The 23,438-nt window shown below is 38.2% G+C and overlaps 1 protein-coding gene across 1 annotated transcript in view; it reads left to right on the plus strand.

Moving 5' to 3' along the window:
• Positions 1 to 23,039, plus strand: part of HECW2 (HECT, C2 and WW domain containing E3 ubiquitin protein ligase 2) — a gene marked incomplete at its 5' end in the record, with an annotated part of 112,171 nt that extends 89,132 nt beyond the window's left edge. Inside the window, 10 exons of the mRNA XM_082001609.1 lie at positions 3,098 to 3,218; positions 5,315 to 5,428; positions 9,094 to 9,246; positions 11,270 to 11,368; positions 13,148 to 13,277; positions 13,875 to 14,021; positions 14,702 to 14,816; positions 15,582 to 15,667; positions 17,107 to 17,219; positions 22,887 to 23,039. Of these exons, the coding sequence (XP_081857735.1) occupies positions 3,098 to 3,218; positions 5,315 to 5,428; positions 9,094 to 9,246; positions 11,270 to 11,368; positions 13,148 to 13,277; positions 13,875 to 14,021; positions 14,702 to 14,816; positions 15,582 to 15,667; positions 17,107 to 17,219; positions 22,887 to 22,998 (1,190 nt within the window). The 3' untranslated portion in view covers positions 22,999 to 23,039. The remainder of the gene's footprint in view (positions 1 to 3,097; positions 3,219 to 5,314; positions 5,429 to 9,093; positions 9,247 to 11,269; positions 11,369 to 13,147; positions 13,278 to 13,874; positions 14,022 to 14,701; positions 14,817 to 15,581; positions 15,668 to 17,106; positions 17,220 to 22,886) is intronic.
• Between the last annotated feature and the right edge of the window lie 399 nt (positions 23,040 to 23,438).

Genomic DNA, 23,438 nt, shown 5'->3' on the forward strand with positions numbered 1-23,438 from the left:
TTTCAAATAAGACAAGTTCCATTTGACCTCTGAAGGATAAGTACAGCAATTTGAAATTTGCAGATGTCAGTATTAGTTTTCTCAAGAAGAAAATAGGTAAGTAAAACAAAATCTCTACAGTAAATCAGAAGTGGCTTGAGGGGATTTCTACAAATTTGAGAAGAAAATTATAGATAAATAGAGAACCTTTGGGTTGTAAGCAATTCTAGGTAGTTCCACGCAATAAGAAAATTCTATCAGAAAAAGTGCTGTGACTTTTATGGGCATTTCCCAGTCCACAATCACAAAAAGCGTTGTCTTTTCATGAGACCAGATTAAAACATTCATAAACATGTCCTGAATGGTAGTTTTTCCTTCTGCTGGACACAGGACCTCTGTAAGACCTATTTGAAGAAACTATTCAAAGATCTTAATGATCTTACGGCATTCTGCAAAGCAGCAAAATTTCGTATTCACATGTATAGATATTTTGAATGCATATATGGTTTAGATATGACTGTTGCCCTTCGTTGAAAAGAAAGGAAGAATGAGATCTGCATGTATGCATCTTATTTCCAACTGCAAACCTGGCAGTCTTTTATGTGTAAAATGTTTTGGCTTTGAGAGTTACAAATTCTTCATTACTAGTACATGCACCAAAGCATGCTGGGCAGGGCTTCACTCCTACAAAGTAATTTCAGAATACATTCAGCCTTTAACATGTGATAATCTCATCTATTCTTCAGAGTAGCCCACAGTAAAGGATGAAACGGGGTGGTTTTAGTCCCATTCTTCTTAAAATTGTAATCTCTATTTCATTAAAAAAAACCAGACACTATTGAATGTGCCTGTCAGTCTGCAAGTATGCATGTTTGTGTTGGTGTACAATTGACTTTTCTGATGAGAAATTGTAAATAGCCCATCATTTCTATGGAGGCTGTGTGTTTTTTTCGTCAACTAAACTGGCTGTGCTGCACTGCACGGGGTTGCGTGTTAAGGACCTATTGTTCAGATCAGTCACAATTGGTTGTACTTTCTCTTTTGGGAAAGATGAATAGTCATGAAGCTACTCTTTATATCTGTTTTAGAATATAACTCCTTTGAAAACCAAATACGATTATCACATCACAGAGCATTTTTTAGCTCTTCCATTAACATCTTTTGTTCCCAAGGCAGAAGTAATCACTATAATTGCCCAGGAATTTCTTGGCATATGCATCTGATTTGCAATGAGGACTTTTCATGTGCTGACAGAATAATATACTGCTGATTTCTGAACCCTGAAGTAATGTGTTACCAGATTTATGCTTTGCGGTATCTCTTAGCAAAAACCTTCTTCAGGGGTTAAGATTAAACTGTACTTTGCATTTTTTTAGTGACTACATTTTTGTACCTACTTTGACCCAAAGCGAAATAAACAAAGTAGGGGGAAAAGGCCAATAATTAAAAGGCTGTTTACAGTTTCAAGTTTCTGTCAGTCTTCTAGAGAATTCAGCTGAGTGTACCATTAGAACCCCTTAGTGGTCTCAGTAAAAGAGGATGACCACTATAGATTAATCAATGACCATGATTTGTTTTTCCAGAGGGGTCCTGCGTGTTCCTGTTGGAGCTCTGAGGATTCCCTGATGCTTTCTATTCCTCCCACACATCACTATAAGCCTAGAAGTGGCAAGTGTTTTTCTAGTCAGGCAGGTCTTTTAAAGACCTGTAAATGACATTCAGTGTTAATACTGATCTTGCTTGTTCTCTCTGTGATCTCTGCAGAGAGATCGACCCTGCAGCTTCTTCCAGCAACCACTTCCGCAGGATGTGCTCGTTGCCTTTTCTGCCAGACCCATATGCTTTGTGGCTAAGCAAGCTGCTCTCTCTCCCCTCGGTCTCTGCCCACAAGCTGAACAGATACACGTTCTCTCTCTTTCGTAGTCGAAATGTTACCTTCTTGTGCCTTCACCCATAGTAGCAATAAATGTTTCTGTGTTGGCTTAGTTTCATACAGAGAGCCAAAAGAAAACTCACATAAGGAACCGATTGTCACTTAAAAGACAGAAGTCTATGTATACATGCTTCTAAACTGTTCATTTGTATTTCCAGTGCATTATGGGCCTGTTAGATGACCACCAGTTGCAGATAAGTAGTTGACAACCTATGTATGCCATAGGGCATGAGAAATTTTAAACATTCTCTGGGTTTTTTGGAGTGAATGTCTATATACCCGTGTAGGGGAGGAATGTAATGTTATAAAAAATAGGGTTGAGAAGATTAAAATAGAAGGGTTGGGGGTAACTGTCTCTGACACATTTTCTTGCAATCAAATCAATTGAAGTAATTTATCCAGGGAGGCAGTGGAAGGTCTAATGGTTGTATATTGAGAATAGATCAGACTAAACAGCTAATTTGTATATACTAGGCTTGTACATGCAGGTGTAAGGGTATGCCTTTTTTTTTGCATACAGATCTTGTCTCCCCACTTTTAATAAGTTGACCCTCAAAAACAACTTTTCAAAAATAAATTCACTTAGATGACCATCATGTATGGTCCTGCAGTCACACACAAGAAGTTCCACAAACTTAAATTTGTTAGTCTTTCCGTTCTTCCAATACTTTTCTTCCTTGTACTTCCCCAAGGGAAAACTTCTTCTAGGGAATTTCCAAAAGTCTTCCTTCTTCAGCTTGGTGTTTTTGACAGGGGCACAGCAGAGTACAGTCTGTTTATGCTTCATTTCTGAATTCTTGTTTTTCTTGATAATATTAAAACCAGAACAGAGCAGAACATTTATTGCATGAGCTATTTAAAGGTTAGACATACAATGTACTTGACAAACAAAAATTAAGTCTTTCCAGTTGATTGTGCTATTTTTTTAATCCATCTTTTGCATTGACCTGGATTTGCTCCTTTAAGACTTACTTTGTAAAGATGATACTATTTGGAATAAGCAATCAAAAAGTTTTGGATGCAGAGCAGATTTGAAGATACACACATCTTTTACTCTTTTTAAAAAAAGTGACTAAACCAAACACATACCATGCCTTTTGCTGTTAAGGAGCTTTTTCAGTAGAGGATGGGACATGAATCTGTTCATGTCACTACAGCTCATTCTTTGCTTCTTGCTTCTTGCAGGTACTCAGCGTGCCAATGCCCGAGCTCCAGCTCCTTACAAAAGAGATTTTGAAGCCAAGCTGAGGAACTTTTACAGGAAGCTGGAGACGAAAGGATATGGACAAGGCCCAGGGAAATTGAAGTATGTTGAAGAATCTCATGAAACTGGATTTGTTTCTCGGGCAGCTTGCCTTGCCTTGCACGTTTACAAGCTTCTTCCCATTAGAAGGAATGCAGATGTTATGGTTATCCTTGCACTTCTGGAAATACAAAGCCTGTCATAAAAGACTTAGTGCCAGCATGTGATTCATAGCATAGGATAGAAGCAAGTTCTGAGCACTTCTTTTCCATGTTTTCTCCAACTATTATTTTCATACAAACAATATTAACAATACAATGATAAAAAGCACTTTGGGAAGAGGCATGCAGAGCAGGAGGCATCACATTCTTCCATTATAGCAATTGCTGTTATATAAACAGTTATATTTTCTCATGTCTTTTTCCATTGAAAAATGAGATATACTTATCGTTTATACATCATTGCCTGTATTGATATCACAATCCTCTTTACTGAAGAGGACTCATGAAATTAAATGTTATTAAATTCTGAGGATTGACTTAAACTGCTAATATTTTCACTCCAAGCACTCTGAATGCTGGAGTGCTTGGAGTGAGGTGTTCCCCCCCCTTCATTTATTTGGTAATCGTGTGATCACATACTGTTATGTTAAGGATCATCAGGATAAGGTGCTTCCATAATTCTGTAAATTACCAATTCTTGTGCCAGCTATCAAACTCTCATAGTTTGATACTCTCATAATACCCATAAGGCATTAGATCTTTCTTTTAAACCATTTCTTCTATTAGAATAGGGGGGTAGGCTTTTTGCTGCTTTTTTTTTATTTCCCATAGCCAGTCACTTCTCGCATTTTGCAGGAATTTGTGCAGAGCTCAGACTTCATTTATGTGAGAATGTTAAAAGTTTTCCACAACTGAAAATGGATTAAAATGGTATTGTTTAGGCAGTCTTTAAGTGGCAGGGGTTGGACATTGTCTGCCTGTAATGTAACGAAATCGTACACACTTAAAGCTCAACCTCTGAAAGTTTTGTCATGAATGCTTGGGCAAATAGCTGGTAGAAGAGGATGGCATGTGCTACCTGTAAGATCTGTTACATTTCTTGCACCTTTTTTTCCTGACCTATTTGCCATCACACCACGGAGTTTTAAGTGGAACAGATTTTTGAAGTTGGTTTTTGAACAGAAGTTTTCTCTGGGTTCCCTTCCCAGGCATACACTGACCTGTTCCTTTTTTTCAAACCAGGACCCCAGCACAACTTTCATTCTGCCTGGGTCCTCTTGTTGTCCAAGCGCCTTGCCAGTTCCTGGCCTCTGCACTTCTGTGTCCTTTGCAGTACAGCACAGTGCAGTCACCGACTGATCTCCGCGCAAGCAGTAAGGCCAGAAAGGGCTTTGCAAGAGGCTGTGTGGTGGGGCAAGCTGCCTCTCTGCAGGCAGCAGCTCCCAGCTGCAGTCTGACTGATCAAACACACACTTAAGGCTGTATTTGAATATAAAGCCAGCTAAGTTTCAGGAAACTGCTTCAACTTTTTTTTTGGCAGAAGATAAAATGTTTAAGGAGGATTCTTTCACCTCTTATTTTAGATCTTTATGGCACTTCCTCACTTTCACAATTTTTCTTTTGAAAGGTACATTGTGTTTTCACATGTGATGCTTCAGTCTGGTTTTGGACAAACAACTGCCATTCCTTCTAGTCTTTTTGTCCTGTCACACTTACATGGGGGATCATACAGGGATGTGTGATTCCAGAGTTACCATTCAGTGACTTTCCCACGTTTAAGAGATTGATTTTTACATAAAAGGTTAGATTCTTGCTTACAATAAGACTGATTTAGAGGCTCAGGCTTACAAAAGGATTTTAAACTTAATGAAAATGCCCACTTCAGGACCTTTCCCATTGAAGCCTTTAATTTAAGGAAGAACTAGGGTAGAGGAAAATAAAACTACACTTCTTTGTATGAGAGAGATTTTATTGAAATCTAAAGTAGATCCTTGAGGGAGACGGATGAACAGACAGAAGCTGCCTGATCTGGATCAAATTATCCAGCAGCGAAGTGTATCTCTATGAAGTCACCCTGTTACCTCGCAGTGTAAATAGATGTTTCCAACTGTCATTCCTGTTCACAAATTGCTGTTTTGTATTTATTTTGCTCTTCAGATTAATCATCAGGAGAGATCACTTGCTAGAAGATGCCTTTAACCAGATCATGGGCTACTCTAGAAAAGACCTGCAGAGAAATAAACTTTATGTCACGTTTGTTGGGGAAGAAGGGTGAGTAGAACAGGGAAGTAAGTGGGATCTCAGAACTCAGTCTGTCTTGCAGCTGCTGTTTCACCAAACCTCTTGTGGTCTAGAGTAAAAAGAGGAAGGCTTGCAGTCAGGAAATGCCACATACATAAGCCTAGAACATAACAGCTGTTCAAGATGACTTTTTAGGCCTTGTGAAATGTAACATATCCTGCCTTTGCAGAAGTAATGCATGTGTTTATGTGAATTTTCACAATAGCTGGTGTGTGTTTCAGAATGTTGCTGGGAAAGCAAAGGAAAAACAAACAGTTTTTTCATGTTATGCATATTTCTGTCAGTGCTGACACTGTATCTCCAGCGCTTGTTAAGACAGCTGCCATTTGTTGGAGGGAGGGTGCGTCAATAATAGGCTAGAGACTTAATCCTTACTTCAAATCCTGTCTGAGGCAATGGGAGCTGAAAGCCCTCAGTGCTACAGGAGGTGCTCACTGCCTCTCCAGGCCAGGGCCTGCATCACAAATAAAAAGCAACTAGGCTGTTGCTAGTTGTCAAATAAATGCAAACATTCCTGACATTTCGAAATCACTTCAGAGCTCAGTCTGTGTCTGATGAAGGTCTAATGTGTTCTAGAGTTGTGAGATGTGCATTGCAAAGCCAGATGCAGTTAGATTTTCTTTGCAAGTGAAACTGGAAAAATGTACTATTTAATGTACTATTTGCCTCTTTTGTCTCTTGATTTGTGCCCCCTTTGTCAGATCCTAAAGCCTGCTGCCTTAGGCGTAGACATATTTCTTGAATATATTTGCAAATGCACTCAAAATTTTATTCCTTGATATTTAGGAAACTGTAGCACCCAGCCCTTGGAATGCTGTACTGTGCATTATTGCCATGCAGTGTGTCAGTCTTTAAAACATCTAGGTTGTAATAGAAACATCTCATACAAGATTAGATAAAATTAATTTGTCTTTGAAAACCCCTAAATCCTGTTGTTTGTTTAAAGTTCACCCTGAAGTGCTTAGTGTTAATAAGGTCTCACTGAAGTCTTAAAATAAAAAATGTTGACAGCTGAGAGCCAAGTATGGACTTGTTCATATAAATAATATCACTATGTTGTCTGAGGAAGAACTCAGAACTGGAATGACAAGGCTGGTGCAGGTTGAGATTACACTGTATTGACAGAGCAGGGTGGGGATGCAGGAACGAGGCCTGTCTTACATAGCCTTACCAGTCTTTATTTTCACATCTACAACCTCGACGCAAGATTTAAAAATGAAAGGGAAAATCTGAAAATCATATGTGAGAGAGAGATCAATCCAGATAGACTGTCTCCTTTCATCAGATGTCAGGCTTTTGCAGTGCATCACTCAGTACGGTGAGATGAAGAGTGACCTGGCAATGGGGGTGACACATCCTGTTCCTGTTACATCCAGCTTTACACAAGACCGTCTTCGTAATGGGAAAGAATGAGTTAATTAAGAGCAAAGTCAAATCAAAATGACGTCAATTCTCTATTTACAAATCTCTGTTTTGAATGAAGAAAGGATGCGTGCAAACAGTATTGTTTCGTCAGTGATGGTGCAAGGATATGTAGCACATCAAACTATTCATTTGGCTAGGTGTAGAAAGACAGGTCAGGGTGGAGGAGGGGAGGATGACGAGGAGGAGGAATACTGAAAGTTAATTGTTTCCTATTTGCTCCTCCTTTTCCTTGTTGAAGTTTTTAAGTGAGAGTTGGCTGTTGCATTTCTTTTCCTCTCAGTAAAGAGGTGTAAGACTTGAAGTAATGGGTAATAAAATCCTCACAAATTAAAACATTTTAATAACTATTTATTTATTAGTGTATAAATTAGTAAATGGGGCAACTCAGACATAGTTACTGCTGTTCATATGATTTTTATCAAAAGTCTCATGATGTTTGGTATCTTCTTTGAACCTTCAGTTTCTACAGTCATGCAACTGTGATGCTAGTTTAATGTTTTTACATTCGTGCTTCATGTGGTGATAAATGAACAAAATTTTGCTGCAAAGAATATGAATCCTTAAAGTTATTTTCTCTAAGTTCTATTCGCAGAAACTGCTTTGCATTTAAGAGTGGTAGAGCTGAAGTATTATTGGTGCTTCCTAGGAGACATGAGTCATGTTGCCAACAACGTATTACTCTACTCCTGAATACCCAAATGCCCCACAGTTGCAGCTGTTGTGTGGTTGCATACCTCTTGTATGAAGTTTTCTCACCCTTGTGCCAAGCCATTAATTGTGGGATAAATCTGACTGGCAGTGCAGGACTCTCGTGATTGATTTGTTTAACATGACTCACAGTAACTCTGCGTACAAAAGGAGCTGTATGAAATGGCTGGTAGTCAAGCACTCAATTCTATTCTATCTTAAGATTTCATAGTGAGTCTGATTATCCCACAAGTTTGCAAGGGTCTTCCAGATGACCCTTTACTTGATCCTGGTATTTGTGCCAAGATGAAGATCCAACAGTTGTCCATGATATCAAACCATTTTGGTTTTTTCTGCAATTTGAGGATGGAATCTGCCCTTCTTGCCAGAGTAAGGATCTGTTTCAATACTTCACTTCTGAAGCTTAACAGAAGCTAAGTGCTTCCAAATGACTAAAGGGAAAATGTTTTTCATTCAACAGAGGAAAGAGGCTTTGTCCTCAACTTGATACTGGCACCTACCCTTTACTTTCCTGACGACTTCATCCTCAAAAACAACTCTCATTTATGTTTGCCTTCTGTAAAAGTTCATAAGCTAAAAGATTAGTAGCAGAAGTCCTTTGTGAAAGCTGACCTTTTCTGCACTACTTTTGTCTCTCCATTGTTTTAGTACTAAAGCAAGACCTTCTTAAAAGTCAAGTATGAAATCTTCATGATCTATAGAAGATAAATGTTTTTATCTCTCTGTTAGGATTATAATAATCTCTGTTCCCCTAGTTTTTCCCCTAGTTTTCTGTTTTTCAACTCTACCAGAGCATTAACTTCATACTTAACTCATTTCACTGGTGACCTGCAGCATACTGTCAAAATTCAGTCTCGGTGCTTTGTCAGCAATGAGTTTGTTTATGATTCAGGAAGAAGGGGTTATTTAGATTCCTTGTTCATTAGTACTAGAATCTTGAAATAGCAAAAAAACTAACCCAAAGGAAATGCACTCTCCAAAAGACATTTAAATACACTCCAGTTTGGAAGACAGACAACAAAATTTAGACCAAGAAAGATAAATCAGTGAAGTAATCTCAGATTAGATTGCTAGAGAAAACAGAAATATTATCCTTCAAATTGTCCTATTGTTGCAAGTCTGCAAGGAGAAAATATGACCATTGTTCACTTTCATTCTTAATTTGTCAGATGCAGATAGGTCTAATGTTGGCTCTTTTCATGTTTCCTCCTCCCCCCCGCCCCATTTATTTGGTTATATTCCTGTGGCAAAGAGGCCATTACAGTTGGAGACAAAATTTTTGATGAGAGCAGCCCACATAAAGCACTTCAGTCCTCCAAGCCATTTCAGAATAGCTCTGCAAGGACTTTACATACCTTGGCATTACGCAATCTGCGGGATAAGGGTTCTGATAAAATCTTAGGAAATTTTAATTAAAATATAGTGTAATGAATGTAGATTCAAGAAAGCATTTCTTTGCACACAATGAACACTTTATAGTAATGTCAAGTTTCTCTTTAAAGGTTGGACTACAGTGGGCCTTCAAGAGAGTTTTTTTTCCTGGTGTCTAGAGAGCTCTTTAATCCGTATTATGGTTTGTTTGAATATTCAGCCAACGATACTTATACAGTACAAATAAGTCCCATGTCTGCTTTTGTAGACAATCACCATGAGTGGTAAGAATTTTTTTCTTTTTGTTTTTCAGATATCTTTTCTGTTGTTTCCACTTGTAGACAGCTGCTCATATTTGCTCAAACATGTAACACAGAATCTGATCTTTTTAACCAGCAGCAGAATAACTGCATTTCTTTAGACTTTCCTGATTTTGTTTTCTCTTGTGGTTTTAAATGATCTTATTTCTCACAAGGTCAGCAAAACTGCAATTTGGAACGTGTACCATGGGATTGTCTCACAGCACAACTCTGCGTTTCTTGTACATTAGCAGTCATTTCATGAAAGCAATATTGGTCTCTTGTGCATTAAAAAAAAAAGAATGAAACTGTGGCTTTTTGTCGGCTAAGGAGATTAAGGGAGATTTCAAACAGGTGTTACTGTATGTAATTTGTTTGAGACTTCCTGAAGAGTACAGAGTTCTCCTCAGTGGAAAAAAACCCAACATATCTATTTGAAGGAAATCTGTGGAGGTGTCTTAATTGGGGGTAGGGGAAGACTGCTGATGACATAGCTCTTAAGCAAAGTCTGTACCTACACACTTACTTCTAAAACAGTTATCAAGGATTTTTACATACTCCTGTTTTCACAATTATAAGCCAGTTTAAATCGCCCTCAGCTGATGTAAGCCATGGCATCACGATAAGTCTGTGAAGCCGTGCTGTGAATATTAACAGAATATTCTCTTGTGTAGGTAGCTAGATTATAGTGACAGTGGAATGATAACTGCTCTGAGTTCTTACTTACTGGAAGCCAGTTATGAAGCGTGAATATCAGAAAGGAATCTCACTACTAGTTGTAAATTTAAAAATTATTAGAAAATTAAATGGATGGCTGCCTCCAAGTTCAGTTAGTTGAAGCAACCTACCTGTTGAACTCTAGTGCTGCAACCATAAATGGCATATGCTGTATTGGAAAAGCAGAACAGTTGCAAAAAGGGGAGGAAAAAACCTGCCAACATTTTGTATTCATCCCTGGCTTCTGCAGTGCTGGACCAGAGACCTTGGGGGTGAGAGAGGCATGACCCCCTCTCTTTCTGGGAGTGCCGGTGCCAGTGACAGCACTGGTCTTGTAAAGCCTCCGGGGGAATTCAGAAAATGCAGCTGTGACAAGCAGTTATGCATGGAAGGAGAAGGCTCTGCGTGTCACATCCTCGTCTTGCAAACCCTGTGTACAGGCAGGTATAATAAATAAAGAAAAATTCTGCCAAGGATGCATAAACAGAAAGTTTAAGAAACTTTATTTTCTTTGAAAAAGAACATTGGACTTAAATCTAGTTCCAGAGGTGTGGAGGGTTTTTCGCAATGAGTCTTTATTCCCATGGGAATATTTGCAAAGACCCTACTATTTCAAAATTGCTGCCATTTGATGTCAGATCTGTCAAATTCCCTCCCTCCTTCCAAACCCTCCTTTTACACACCTGACAAAATTAAGATAACAGGGGAAGAGAGGGGAGAGAAGGAGATCATGTAGATCCCATTAACATAGGGCTGGACAGCACTGCAATACATAAAAAAGCTTCCAGCCACTGGTCATGAAAATATATAGAGAACTCCATAATCACCAGTCAGAAGAGGGAGCAAGCAGCCACTGTAAGCAGAAAAGACAGACAGAAAGAACTGTCAGGCTGGGAAAGGGTAGGAAAAACCCTTGGCCTCCCAGTAACATGAAAACAAGTTAATCATATATGGGGTGTGTAAAGAAAATAGACAGTGGCTATCATTTTGGAAGATACGCTTTTATAAAGAGGCTAGTCTGGCAGGGGTTGATTGAGTTAATGTGGATTTGACATTTTTGAGAAGTTTCAACTTAGATATCTGAGGGATTTTCCGCACCCTGCAGGCTTGCATTTTTTCTGTGCCTTAATGAGAATGTAAAAGAAACACAAGAAAAAAACAAAAATACCACAATTTAGACATAGCTATCTGATTTAAAAATGCTGTTTGGAAATGTATGTAAGTTTTGATGACAGAGCAGTGTACAAACCGCAAAGTTTCAGTATAACAATTATAACTCTTTCTCTTCCAGGTTCAGGTTTAGTGGTCGAATTCTTGGTCTTGCTCTGATACATCAGTATTTGCTAGATGCCTTTTTTACACGACCCTTTTATAAAGCCCTCCTCCGAATGTGAGTAGAGTTATTGCATCTCCTTTTTTGTTTGGTTCCTTCCCCATGGACGATGCCATTTTATGTATAGATAATTATGATGTTTCATCATCAAAGAAGACGGGCCATTAATTGTAATTTAATAATTTAATTTCAATCCAGGATTTTTTTTTAAATTTACTTGTTTGCACTTACGGTTATTAGCTGGTTATCTAATAATTCGGAGTGTTGTTTCTGATCAGTATGAAAAGCTCATGTTTTGTTTTAGCCATGTTATCAGCTTTCTTCTACAAAATCTTACATTTGACATTTTATAATGAAATGCTGTGGTTTTATTCCAGATATTAATAGAATTCTTATTCATTTGTCTTGTAATGACTCACAGGATGCGATATGAATCACTTCGTAACTTAGACCGCAAGACCCATTCTCAGAGGTAGACTGATTGGTGGCAGTCTCCATTTTGAGGAGCTTTACTCTGATGTACTTTGGGCTTCATTTTCAGAACTACTACTCCTGTTGTGGCTGAAACAATGAGAGCTGCACTTGCTCAGCATGTCTAGAATTTAAGACCTAATAAATTTAAGGTGCTTCACTTTTTGTCCTCCACTTGAAAGCTGTTTTTGAGAAGTCTGGAAGGATATATTTTGTATAAAACGTCATACATTCTAGTAGTGTGGAGTAGTAGTAGAGCATTCCTACTGCACGTATATTTTAAAAGTACCTAAATGCTAACAGCATCATTTTAATAAGAAATGACGACTTAGCCCAGATGGACTTTAATACAAATATCATGTGACTGCCAAATTAAATCAATTGCTTAACTTGGTGGTTCTCTAAACAGTAAAATTAAAAATGATGGGGTGGCCACCTTTGTGCACAGCCTAATTCCGGCAACTACCCCATCTAAGCCCTGGACCTTCGCTTTCCTCAGAACTGTTGAGCCATCCAGACGACCTCTGCAGATGGGACATGGTGCCCAGTCCAGTAACTCTGATGTAGGGGTTGTTACTGCAGGATGTCACTGAAGCTACACTTGAGTGCCTAACTAAGAGTACAGGGCTTTCTTCTGACTTTATACGGACCCAAGAATAGAAACAGGCAGGGAACCCTGCAGCTGAAAAGCACCTCACTTAAAGAGGAGCCCCTGTGTCCTATTTCACAGAACAGGATTTAAGGAGTTAAGAAGAATGGCAGAAATTGCCACCGTGGTATGAAATATTATTAATGGCTGACGTGTTCAAAGCTTGGGGAAGTAACTGTTAGGGACAGCAAGGGGCAGTTGGCTTACAGGTTGGATTTGTAAAAGGAGTACTAGGTAAGCAGAAATATGAAAAAAGATAAGATAGTTCTGTGGTAAGCAGCATATCTGAACAGACTTCTTTGCACAACGAAGAGATGACAGAAGTAGTCACATCAGCAAACAGGATAGCAGTTGCTTGTTACAAAAACTTATGTTTTTATAACTTTTTATAACATTTCTTTGATGATTTGAATTTTTTGTCTCGTGCTTCACAGGAAACATGGGACAGACCCACCATAAGCTTAAAAAGCAATGTGTCTTCAAATTAAAAAATGCTGGAGTTTTGTGTATTAACAAAGCTATTTTGTACTGTACAGTAACTGCTATTACTAGACGAGTAAACAGAGACTTGAAGTAGTGTCGTCTTTTCTCTATTGATTTTTCTGTTGGCTCCCATTCTCAGTCTGTTTTTCAGGACTGTCCTATCTGAGTTTAGTTATTGAGCACATGCTACTGCCATAATCTGTATTTCTGTATTTTCTTCTTGTTTATGTTAGACTCTGTGACCTGAGTGACCTCGAATATCTCGACGAGGAGTTTCACCAGAGTTTGCAGTGGATGAAAGACAATGATATACATGATATCCTAGACCTCACATTTACTGTAAATGAAGAAGTTTTTGGACAGGTGTGGAAGATTCGTAATTTAATTTCTTTTCTGCGTTCTACTGCTAGATAAACATTTATTTGGACAGAAGAATGACTGTCATTCCCTGCTGATTTGAACTTGTTTTTATAAAATTCTGGTTGATGAAAACAATGTTGAAATCTAAGGAGGAATTATTATTTGTAACCGGTCAAACATGTCTTTCTGGTTAAGGAGATTTTGTGGAGACTTACCTGAAATACCAAAATTTTTAATTGCTCTGCTGGAGGTAGTTTACCTGAATTGAATTGCAGCAGTGTTAGCATTCAAAGGTATCACAGCACCTTTGTTACGATATTATTTAGAAGACTTCACTAATTTAGTCGCTGTAAAGATTGTTTCTTCTTCTCAGCTTATTCTTCATACTAAATACAGAGATTCTTCAGAATAAATGGGATTTTAAATATGATTTTACCCAAAAAAAAAGATTTGTTTTGTGTTCTCTTATTTCACGTATTCCAATTTGCTAAAGTCAGTCTTGGCTAATACTTTTGAGGAATTAACTTCAACTTAAAAGTTTAAATTATTACAGTTCTTTCTTTCGTCTTTATAATACTGTCTTGTAATTTTTTTCCTAAGATCACAGAACGGGAACTAAAGCCAGGAGGTGCCAACATCCCAGTCACTGAAAAGAACAAGAAAGAATATATAGAAAGAATGGTGAAATGGCGAATTGAGAGAGGAGTTGTACAACAAACAGAAAGTCTGGTTCGTGGTTTCTATGAGGTAAGAAACACCAAAATGAAATTTACTTTCTTCTTTCATCCTCCCAAAATATTTTTTTCCTCATACACATTTCCCAAATACAAAGTCCCAAAAAGCAGATACATATATAATGCAAAGTGCCCTTAGAGATACTGAGAGGTGGGGGGTGTTAAAAAAAAAAAAAAAAAATCATCATTATTGTTAGTCATTGACTTAAACACCATTGTTAGATATCTCCTTTAAACGGGAAAATACTATTGGTGACTATTTGTATGGTTAGCAGTGAATGCTTGCTAAAGTGAGCCATCTGTTTCTTCACTGGGGCTTTGAGGTTTTTTGTGTGCATGCTGTACTTAGTGTCACGCGGTAGACTGAGTGTATTTCAAGATATTTCTCTCTTACCTGTTTTATTGTGGACAATTAAATGGTATCTATTGAACTTAATTTGTCCTGAAATAATTCAGTATTATTTGCCAATAAAATTCTCTCCCAGTCCCTGTGATCCTCTAATGAAACTGAATGGAACTGCAGTGTAAGAAAAAGTCCATTTATTTGCCTTTAAAAAGAAAAACAACTTAATTCTTCCCATTTGTGAGAGAAATGTTACCTGGTAAATGTCTTAGTAGCTGTCCAGCCTTTTATGGGGAGGCAAAAATCAATGAATGTAGAAACGTTGCTGTGCATTTAATTTTCTTTCACAGGTGGTTGACGCGAGGCTTGTGTCAGTGTTTGATGCCAGAGAACTGGAACTGGTTATCGCTGGAACAGCAGAAATTGACTTGAGCGACTGGAGAAATAATACAGAGTATAGAGGAGGTAACCTTAACTCTGAATTGTTCCCTCTAAGTGTTGGGGTGCCTGGAATTACCCAGTTTCTAAGACACTAAAGAACCATCCCATCAGATACATCTTTCAGTATCTTCCGAACTTCTGTGGTTAAGTTTGCATTAGGAGAAGGTAATTTGTCCATTTTAGTTTGCTTCCTTGCTTCCCCATGCAGCTCTTCCCTTACTGTTTTTGTCTGGATAGCATAACAGAGCAGTCTTCTCCACAGAGGGTACACACTGTGTGCACCTGCACACTAGTAGAGTACCACCAAGCCAATGAAGACAAATGGAAATTCTTAGTAGGATCTACCTCTTTTCCGCTCTCAGAGAAGACAGGAAATTAGAAGTAATCCCAGTGACTCCAGGCTGGCAGTTGAGATAATTTGAGAACAATGGAAGATGTGGGAACTACTTGAGAGAGATGGTTGCAGCATTATTTGCAGCATTAGATACATAAAAATGTATCCATGCACAGCACTGGAATATTTTAAGAATTGGCTGTTAGTGATTGAGTAATGGAAGAAGTGCTTGCAAAAGAGATTCCACTCCTTTTTGTCGTAGTAAATTAATTCTCTGCCTTTAGGATTTTTAAGCATTTTAGGAATATTCTTCTCTCACCTCCTGTCTTTTGCTGCAATTGGATAAGAAATATGGCATTATTGTGACTAGGGCCGAACTAGGAAAAACTTACTAACTATTGTCTCAACCACTTTCGTAGCACCTAAAGGTATAAAGGCTCTTCTTGTTTTAACAGGTTATCATGACAATCACATTGTAATTCGGTGGTTCTGGGCTGCTGTGGAAAGGTTCAACAATGAACAACGACTAAGACTTTTACAGGTAAGAAATCAGCTGATCTGTGTAGAAGTAGTGTGCATCATTAAAATTGGATGCTAAAGTAGTCCTGTCCAGGTTTATGATGTCTAAAAATGATGGTGATGCTGGCTAGTGGGAACAACCTGGCAGTCCTCAGAGACTAACTGTAACAATTTTAAGTGACTGAAGCTCACAGCTGTTTTTATAGATTTCCAAGTATAAAATACATTTAAGATAAAGTATCTGATGTCAGTAATCCTCTAATATTGTCTGCTTAAAAGTACATTAAGACTAGTAAAGCTTGAAGAGGAAAACTATGTAATTGGTTATATCATTCAATAGAAATTTTAATATTTGTACAGCTTAGGAAGGAGAAAGCTTAAATGGAAGTTAAAGTGCCTCAAATTAGAAAATAATTATGAAAACCTGAAAATCAGTCCAGTTCCATTTTCACTAAGTCAGCCTTGCAGAATCCAGTCATCCTGCTGCTGAAGGACAAAAACCTCTCAACAGAGGAATATTTATACATGTGGGTTTACTACTGAGTTAAATTTTTTTTAATGCGGGTTATGTCTATCATAGCTGTAAAGAAACAAACCAACCCCCACCCCAAACCATACCATGTTCTTGATCTATTATGAAATCCATTGTTTTTAACAACTCAGAATTTGCATCTGATCATTGATTTACCTATATGAGTATGATCAAAGATTTTCTTTTTTTTATCTGTTTAAGTACTTAAGGTCTGTAAAAAGCAGTGCAGGACGTGTCACTTGATGGAGAGCCAGAGATGTCTGCTTATGTGTTCCTATTACATCTGTTAGTCAAAAGTTTTTATCATATCCAGATCGTTAAAAATTAAGTAGCCTGTGATCTGTCAAAAACCACGTTTGATCTGTTCGTGACAGGTTCTAACTAAATCTGCTCAACAGACAGCAGTTCAGCAAATGTCAGTGGGCATTCTACCTAACATTCAGAATTTAGTCCTTTTCATATCGTGTTTAATAATGGTTTATAAAGATATTGAAATCCACATAGCCAAAAAGGCTTAACACGAAGCCGTTTCATACATGATTACGTTTCTATTAGTTGCTCTTATTACAGAATAAATAAAGAGGGGAAGAACTCACTTAGGCCTAAGTTTAAGTAACTTGATATTAATAGTGTTTTATTCTACAGTATTTATGTAGCATAATTACTCTTTCAAAGAGAAACCTTTGAAGGAAATTAATATGATAAGTTGTGTCTTCTAGAACCCTATCAGGAAATGGTCTGTTTTCCCTTATCCTCCATTTAAAGTAGCATTTATTACTTGTGCCTCACAAATTTCCTTATTTTGCAAATGCTTGTATATAAGCATTTGGACTTCAGTGGGTATGCTGATAGAAATAAATTTCTAACCCATACCATCTGTGTATCTAATATCCATGATTTTTTTTCTTTTTTTTTTTTTGTGCTGGCAGTTTGTTACAGGCACGTCCAGCATACCTTATGAAGGGTTTGCCTCTCTACGGGGGAGCAATGGTCCAAGAAGGTTCTGTGTAGAGAAGTGGGGGAAGATCACTGCTCTTCCAAGGTACCTACTGTGCATGTATTAATGCTAGAGATACTTTAGAGTATCAGTAACTGGGATAACAGCTAAGCTGTTTGAGAAACATAAACAATTTTTAACTGAATATGCAAATATACTATGCCTTACATGGAAAATTTACTTCCCTGTTGTTCCGTTGTCTGATGCATCTGTTTTTCTTTGAACTCAATGTTTTTCTCTGTAAGATGGACAAGGCAGTGTAACTGTGGCTGACATCGATATTGTAATGCTTTTTTCATGGAAAATTCTATTAGATTGATAACCATTTCTGAATTTGATTTTGTTATATTTTGATATAAGTGTGCAAGTATTTACTTCCTGAACATGCAGTTCATCACTTAAGGGCAAAGATTAATATGAATTAAAATTAAATACCACTTGTGACTGAGTGAAAGCTAATGTCAGACTTTTGGGATTAGACACACACAGCCTTTACAGTATAGTTTAGTTGTGTAATTTTTATGCTTTGATGTCAAGAGTGTTAACAAATGTGGAAGAAGCAAGTTATGAACTGCAGAAGATGTGTATTTTGAGGAGGGAGTCATTTGACTTAAGAGGCAGCACAGGGACAAGAGAAGGCGAAGATTTCAAAGGGCACAAGTAGGATCAATTGAAATATGTGAAAAGGATAAAGGAAGAGCATGAGAGTCCAAGATATGAAAGCAGGAGCTGAGTTGTACAAGGCCTGGCAGAAAAGAGGCAAATTGGGTAATGGCAGGCTTGGAGAAATAGGATGAGAAGGCGGGGAGGGAGGAAGCTTTTCCAAATTTTCCATTTTGTAAAGATATAAAGACAGGAAAAAGAGTTGTTTTCAAAGGTTGATGGTAACAATACCAGGACTAGACTAATGATGTGATGTATGAAACATCTTCTAGCATGAATGGTTCATAGACAAGAAATGACAGGTTCTGGCCTTTTTTATATTGTGATCAGGCTGGTATGTTTCTAGAAGATTTCCTTTCATCCAGTTTTATAATTCTGTAGCCTCTAGAATGGGTTAACAGTGGTTAGAAATCTAGATTAGCGTGCGGACTGTGGGTGAGCTAACTCCACTTAATCAGGTCTCAGCTTTAATCTGCTGCTTATAGCCTGTGGTCATAGTTTTGGGCTGGGCTGATCCATGGAGGAAATTCAACCCTAATCCTAACCCATTCCTCTTAAACAAGATTCCTCAGGAATAACTTGCATTCGGAGTCTCTTTTTAGACACAAGGCGGCTGTCAGACACGTGGAGAGTTTCTCGGACCAACAACCCTTAGCTTTTTCCTCCAGCATAAAGTCAGAGGCAGAGATGTCTCCTGGGTTGGCTCCTGCCTGCAGGCTGCCATCTGAACTGCACTGAGGAAGGCAAAGTGTGGCCGAAGTGGCATTGTGAAATCCACAGGCACAGCAGGTGGCCTTTAAGCAAAGCCATCTTGCCAGTTTACAGTACAAATGAGAGCCAGGCAACTAAGGATTAAAGATAAGTCAAGTCTGAAAATCTAAATTTCAAATCAAATACTCTGATATCTTTTGGGGGCCTAGTAATACCTTGTAGCCAGGTAAGTCTACTTTATAGTTTAAAAAGAAAAAGTTTTTATTTTTAAAAACAATATTATTATTTTAAAAAATAATTTCTGACTTCAAAATGTGAGATTTCCTTGTGAGTTTAAGTAAGAAAAGAGATTGTGGGAGTTTTTCCGTATACTCTCTAATGCTGGAATTCCGGGTGCTAACAAGCACAGCTTGCAGTGTGGAAAAGGTCAGGACATGCCTGAACAGGATGCTCAGAATTTCCTCTGAAAAGGTTACGTAGAGCCCTGCTTGTAATAAACTGCAGGATAAAACTACTTCCTGTAGAGTAACATGGAGAAATGTGTCGAGAATCTTTGCTACTGTAACGTGTTCAGCAAGTGTAGAGGAAATAACTCTCCACAATTAGGAGAATGTATCATGCCCTTGAAGTTTCATTTGATTCCCTTGCTTAGGAAACAGTTGATTTGTGTCTCTGTGGATAATTTTTAACATACAAGTGTGAGAATTAAATTAGCAGCTCACTTGTTTGGTTAAAATAAACAACTACATATGACAAACGTTTACAGTTGTCATGAGCTGGCAATTCCTGGCATTCATACATGGAACCTTGATCTCATAAAAAAATCAATGATCTTCCACGTTTATGCTTCAGCGGGCTAAACCGTAAGCAGAAGGGACTATTTGCATTTATATATCTAGTTCCTGCATGCAGTGTAGCTTCAGCGTGCGTCTCACCAGCTTCAAAGATTTACTGTACAAACACTAAGAAGTACTGGCTTGAAGGTAAGACATCGTTAACAACGACCTCGAGTAGCAAACTTCCAAGAGATTTCCAAATAAGCCCTGCGTGTGTAAACACATGGCTGGATCTGCTGAGAATACTGCCCTAGGACTCTGTGACTCTTACTGATTCTCAGATAACTGAAGCATTTGTGTTAAGGCACCGTCACTCACTTGTAGCAATGTTACACTTTGCAAATTGCCATTTTGATTCCAGTGTGAGTGCTTGTGAAATCTGGTAATACTTGGTGTGAGGGTGGCAGAAGCTAGGACTCAAGTCAGTAGATTTTATTTTTTTCCTCTCTTTCTAAAAAAAACACTGCACTGCTGAAAACACATAAAAATACCCGCCCCCATCTTGTCTTCCTGGTTTTGAGACACAGAAGGCAACTAATATAGTTACTTAGGTATGTGACTGTGGTCTAAGCAGCTGTGAACACAGAAGTATTCACTAGATGTTACCCAGTTCCCACTGTTCTGACTGCTGTGTAATCAGTTCTGCTGAATCAAAATGGTGAGATTTCTGTGAGGCACATGTCAGGTTGCTTAGCTTGTATCACTGCCTTTTACACTAATTAGTCACTAGTATGTAAAAGGCCCTGAAAAGATTCATTATTACAGGTCTAGCTTAACTATTGCGATCCCTGATGCCCCTTCTACCCTGTTCTTTCACGCTGTGTTGTACATTACACCGAATCAGTGTAGGGGCTGCTACTCTTACATGCCGAGATACACATGTTCAACATACATGTTCACTTACATGCTGAGAAATTGGTTGTGCTCCAGGTTCGTTGCTGTACGTTCTGTGTACCTGCATGTGATGATTCACATGCAAATAGTATTTAAGTCTGCTGGATTTTAACCCTATGTCACTCTATTTTACTACTGTAATCAAAATGAAGGGGAGATTAATTGGGAATCTAGACTTCAGGAACCAGTATGGTTTTTCATGTTGTCATAAAATGTGAGTCCAGGAAGATGAACAGTTAGTGCCCACGTGGCTTGAAATGTTGGAAGAAAATACTGTTCAGAGATTTAAAAAACAACAGCTTTCTTCTTGAAGACTTACAAAGTTGCTTGCTAGGGTGAGAAGGGCGTATTTTCCCTCAGAAGACAAAGATCTCAAGTTTTTGTCTTTTTTAATAACGTCATTTTCCACAGTAGGTGATTGCATTTTCAAAATTGCCCTCAAAATTAAGATAAAACTCAGTTCTCTTAATAAACGTAAACAACATGCCGGCTTACTATTAAACCAGTTTATGATGAATCCCTTGCTAATTATATACTATGTCTTTTATAATTTGTGGTTTTACAGCCCACACAGCATGATCCATAGTTCTAATGAGTGGCTGTCAGCCCCATGCAGCAGAAGCATGTGGTTAGACAGTTAATTGCCTAAGACTCTTCCACATTCTACGCTGAACTCAAGGGATCACTGAGTTCCAGTTGTCTGTTTGCTGCTGGGTCTAAATCAGTTTCTTTCTTAAAAAGGGATTTTTTTTAAATTTTTTTTTTTTAAAGTACTCTGCAGGAAATACAATAATTTAATCTATTTCACAGATAGTACTTTGTAAGGCTTTTGGACAGGCAATTGAGGAGCCCAAAGCAAGCTTTCCTCCAGGAGCCTTAGAGGGATGGAAGGGTAGAGAAATTTTACCAGCCTCCTGAAATACAGGGTGGGGAAACGACCTCTCTGCTATACGGTGTGTACTAGCAGTGTACTTCTAAGCCTACTGTATTTGGGGAGGGAGCAAAATTCAATGCTTTTTAAAGTGATTGCATATTTGATGTTTGGACTGTGTTTATAATAATAGTGTGACCTTCTGTACTGTGTATACATTTTTTTCAGCCTGATATTTTTCTGACACTTTAAGGCTGTAACTAAGTGCGTTTCACCTTCAGTGAGGGTTTGTAATGGGCTCTATGTTTTTAGCAAATGAGATTAACCCACTTTGATTCATGTTCCACCCCATAGCTGGGAGCTGAGCGCCACTTAAAACAGCAATTAATGAATTTGCTCCCATGGAAGGCAGCACTTTCTGGCTCAGAGAAAGCTCAGTACAGGTCTGTTGTAGACACTCGGATTTCTGGGAGTGGTTAGGTTAAATGAGGAGTCGCATTTGCTGCGAGGAGGGAGCTTCTTCAGTCCTTCCATTGACATTTTACATTTACGTGTAATACGGGCCCTACTGATGAAGGGCAGGTCACTGCAGGAAAAGTTTGGTTTTCAGCTGGATTCTATTTAATGTGTTGTGTTTTATTGCAAAAGAATAAAGTATTTGTAAACAGAGACCTGCGAAAATAAAAAAAGGTTTTTATCCTAAAAATTTTTTTTGTCCTCTAAAATCAGTCTGGAGTGAGGCTTTGGTACAAAAGTGGTACTTCAAAGTGGTAAAGATGCCTCCTCCAGCTGCTCTTTGCATCGTTTCTTCTTCAAGAACCCATCGCGTTAATAGTTATGCTATCTATTTCACTAGAGCAGGTTCATCCACTACAGTGTTGTAGAAAGTGTTATCCTTAGCCTGCCCTGAGGTCAGGCAGTGATATCCATTATTCTACTATGAGGAGAAACCTTAAGTATTTCCCTTTTCATTCCCTGGAAGAGGTTTCAAGAGTCACTTCCAAGTGTGTGAAAAAACAGGTAGATGGACTTCGGAAACTGAGAAATAAACCACGTGGTTGTCCTCTTACATGCATAGTTTTGTGGAATTACAAAAAGTATTATTCTAAAGGTCATTGGCTTGCAGGGCCAGATATGTACATAGTGTAAATCAGCCCAAGCAGTAACTTCCTAAGAACACGATCCATATGCCAAGGAAATGTAGAAGGAAGAGCATCTAATTTGTCTGTCCTTTACTACTGTTGGATTATTTCCTGTATATCTTGAGTATTTTTTAATATTTCATCAAATCTAGTATCTTGTGCATACTCAAAGTACTGAAGTGCCTTGTTTATGATTCCAAATACAGTATTCGAGTATCATCAGTACAGAAGAAAATACTACTTCTCAGAAGATACATTTAAAGCCAAGATTTCAGAACAGACTATTTGAATTGTACTATGCTATATCATTCTTTTCTCATGCACGTTTAATGGATAAAATTTATCCCATGCCTTTTGGGCTGTCAGGGCGTTTCTAAAGACCTTCATAAATGCTTCTTACTGGCTTATTTTAATTAGAAGAAAGTAGATTAAACCTCACTACCTGTTCAATTGGAAAACATCGTTTGACAGAACAAAGTCTTCTGAAAGAATACTATCTGCCCATCTCTACACAAGTGCATACCAGTCTGTGTGTTCTCTTTTGAACTTCTTAAATAATGTACTACTTTACCTCCTCTTTTTTTTCCCCCCTCAGGGCTCACACTTGTTTCAATCGTCTGGACCTTCCCCCTTATCCATCATTCTCTATGTTATATGAAAAACTGTTGACAGCAGTTGAAGAGACAAGTACTTTTGGACTTGAGTGATACACAAGCCACAGTGCCCAGCTCATTGGACTTCTGTGGATCTGTCTTCTCAAGGAATGAATAAACATTTGTATTGGATTTCGTAGAGGAAAATTGTTTCACGGTGCAATTCAAATAACGAGATTCCATGAAAGAGCTTATGAAGCAATTAAAAAGCATTGTGGTAGTGGCAGAATTCTCTATAGTGAAACTAGAGTGTGCCTGATGTGCAGGGATAACCACGTCTTGCAATCCATGGATCTTCAGGACGGCCAGACTTCCTAAGTTTATGTTCTGAGCAAAGAAGAAATGTGACCCCATGTTGTGATCAACCTGGCTACTGCAAAACTGACGTGAACCTGAAAACTGGATTTCATCAGAGTTGTTGAATAGAAAATTCAAGTCAAAATGTGAAGCCATTCGGCCCCTTAACTACCCAGTAAATTGTCAAAAAATCATAC

Source organism: Phaethon aethereus (assembly GCF_964289735.1).
Source record: "Phaethon aethereus genome assembly, chromosome: 6".
NCBI classification, from domain to species: domain Eukaryota; kingdom Metazoa; phylum Chordata; class Aves; order Phaethontiformes; family Phaethontidae; genus Phaethon; species Phaethon aethereus.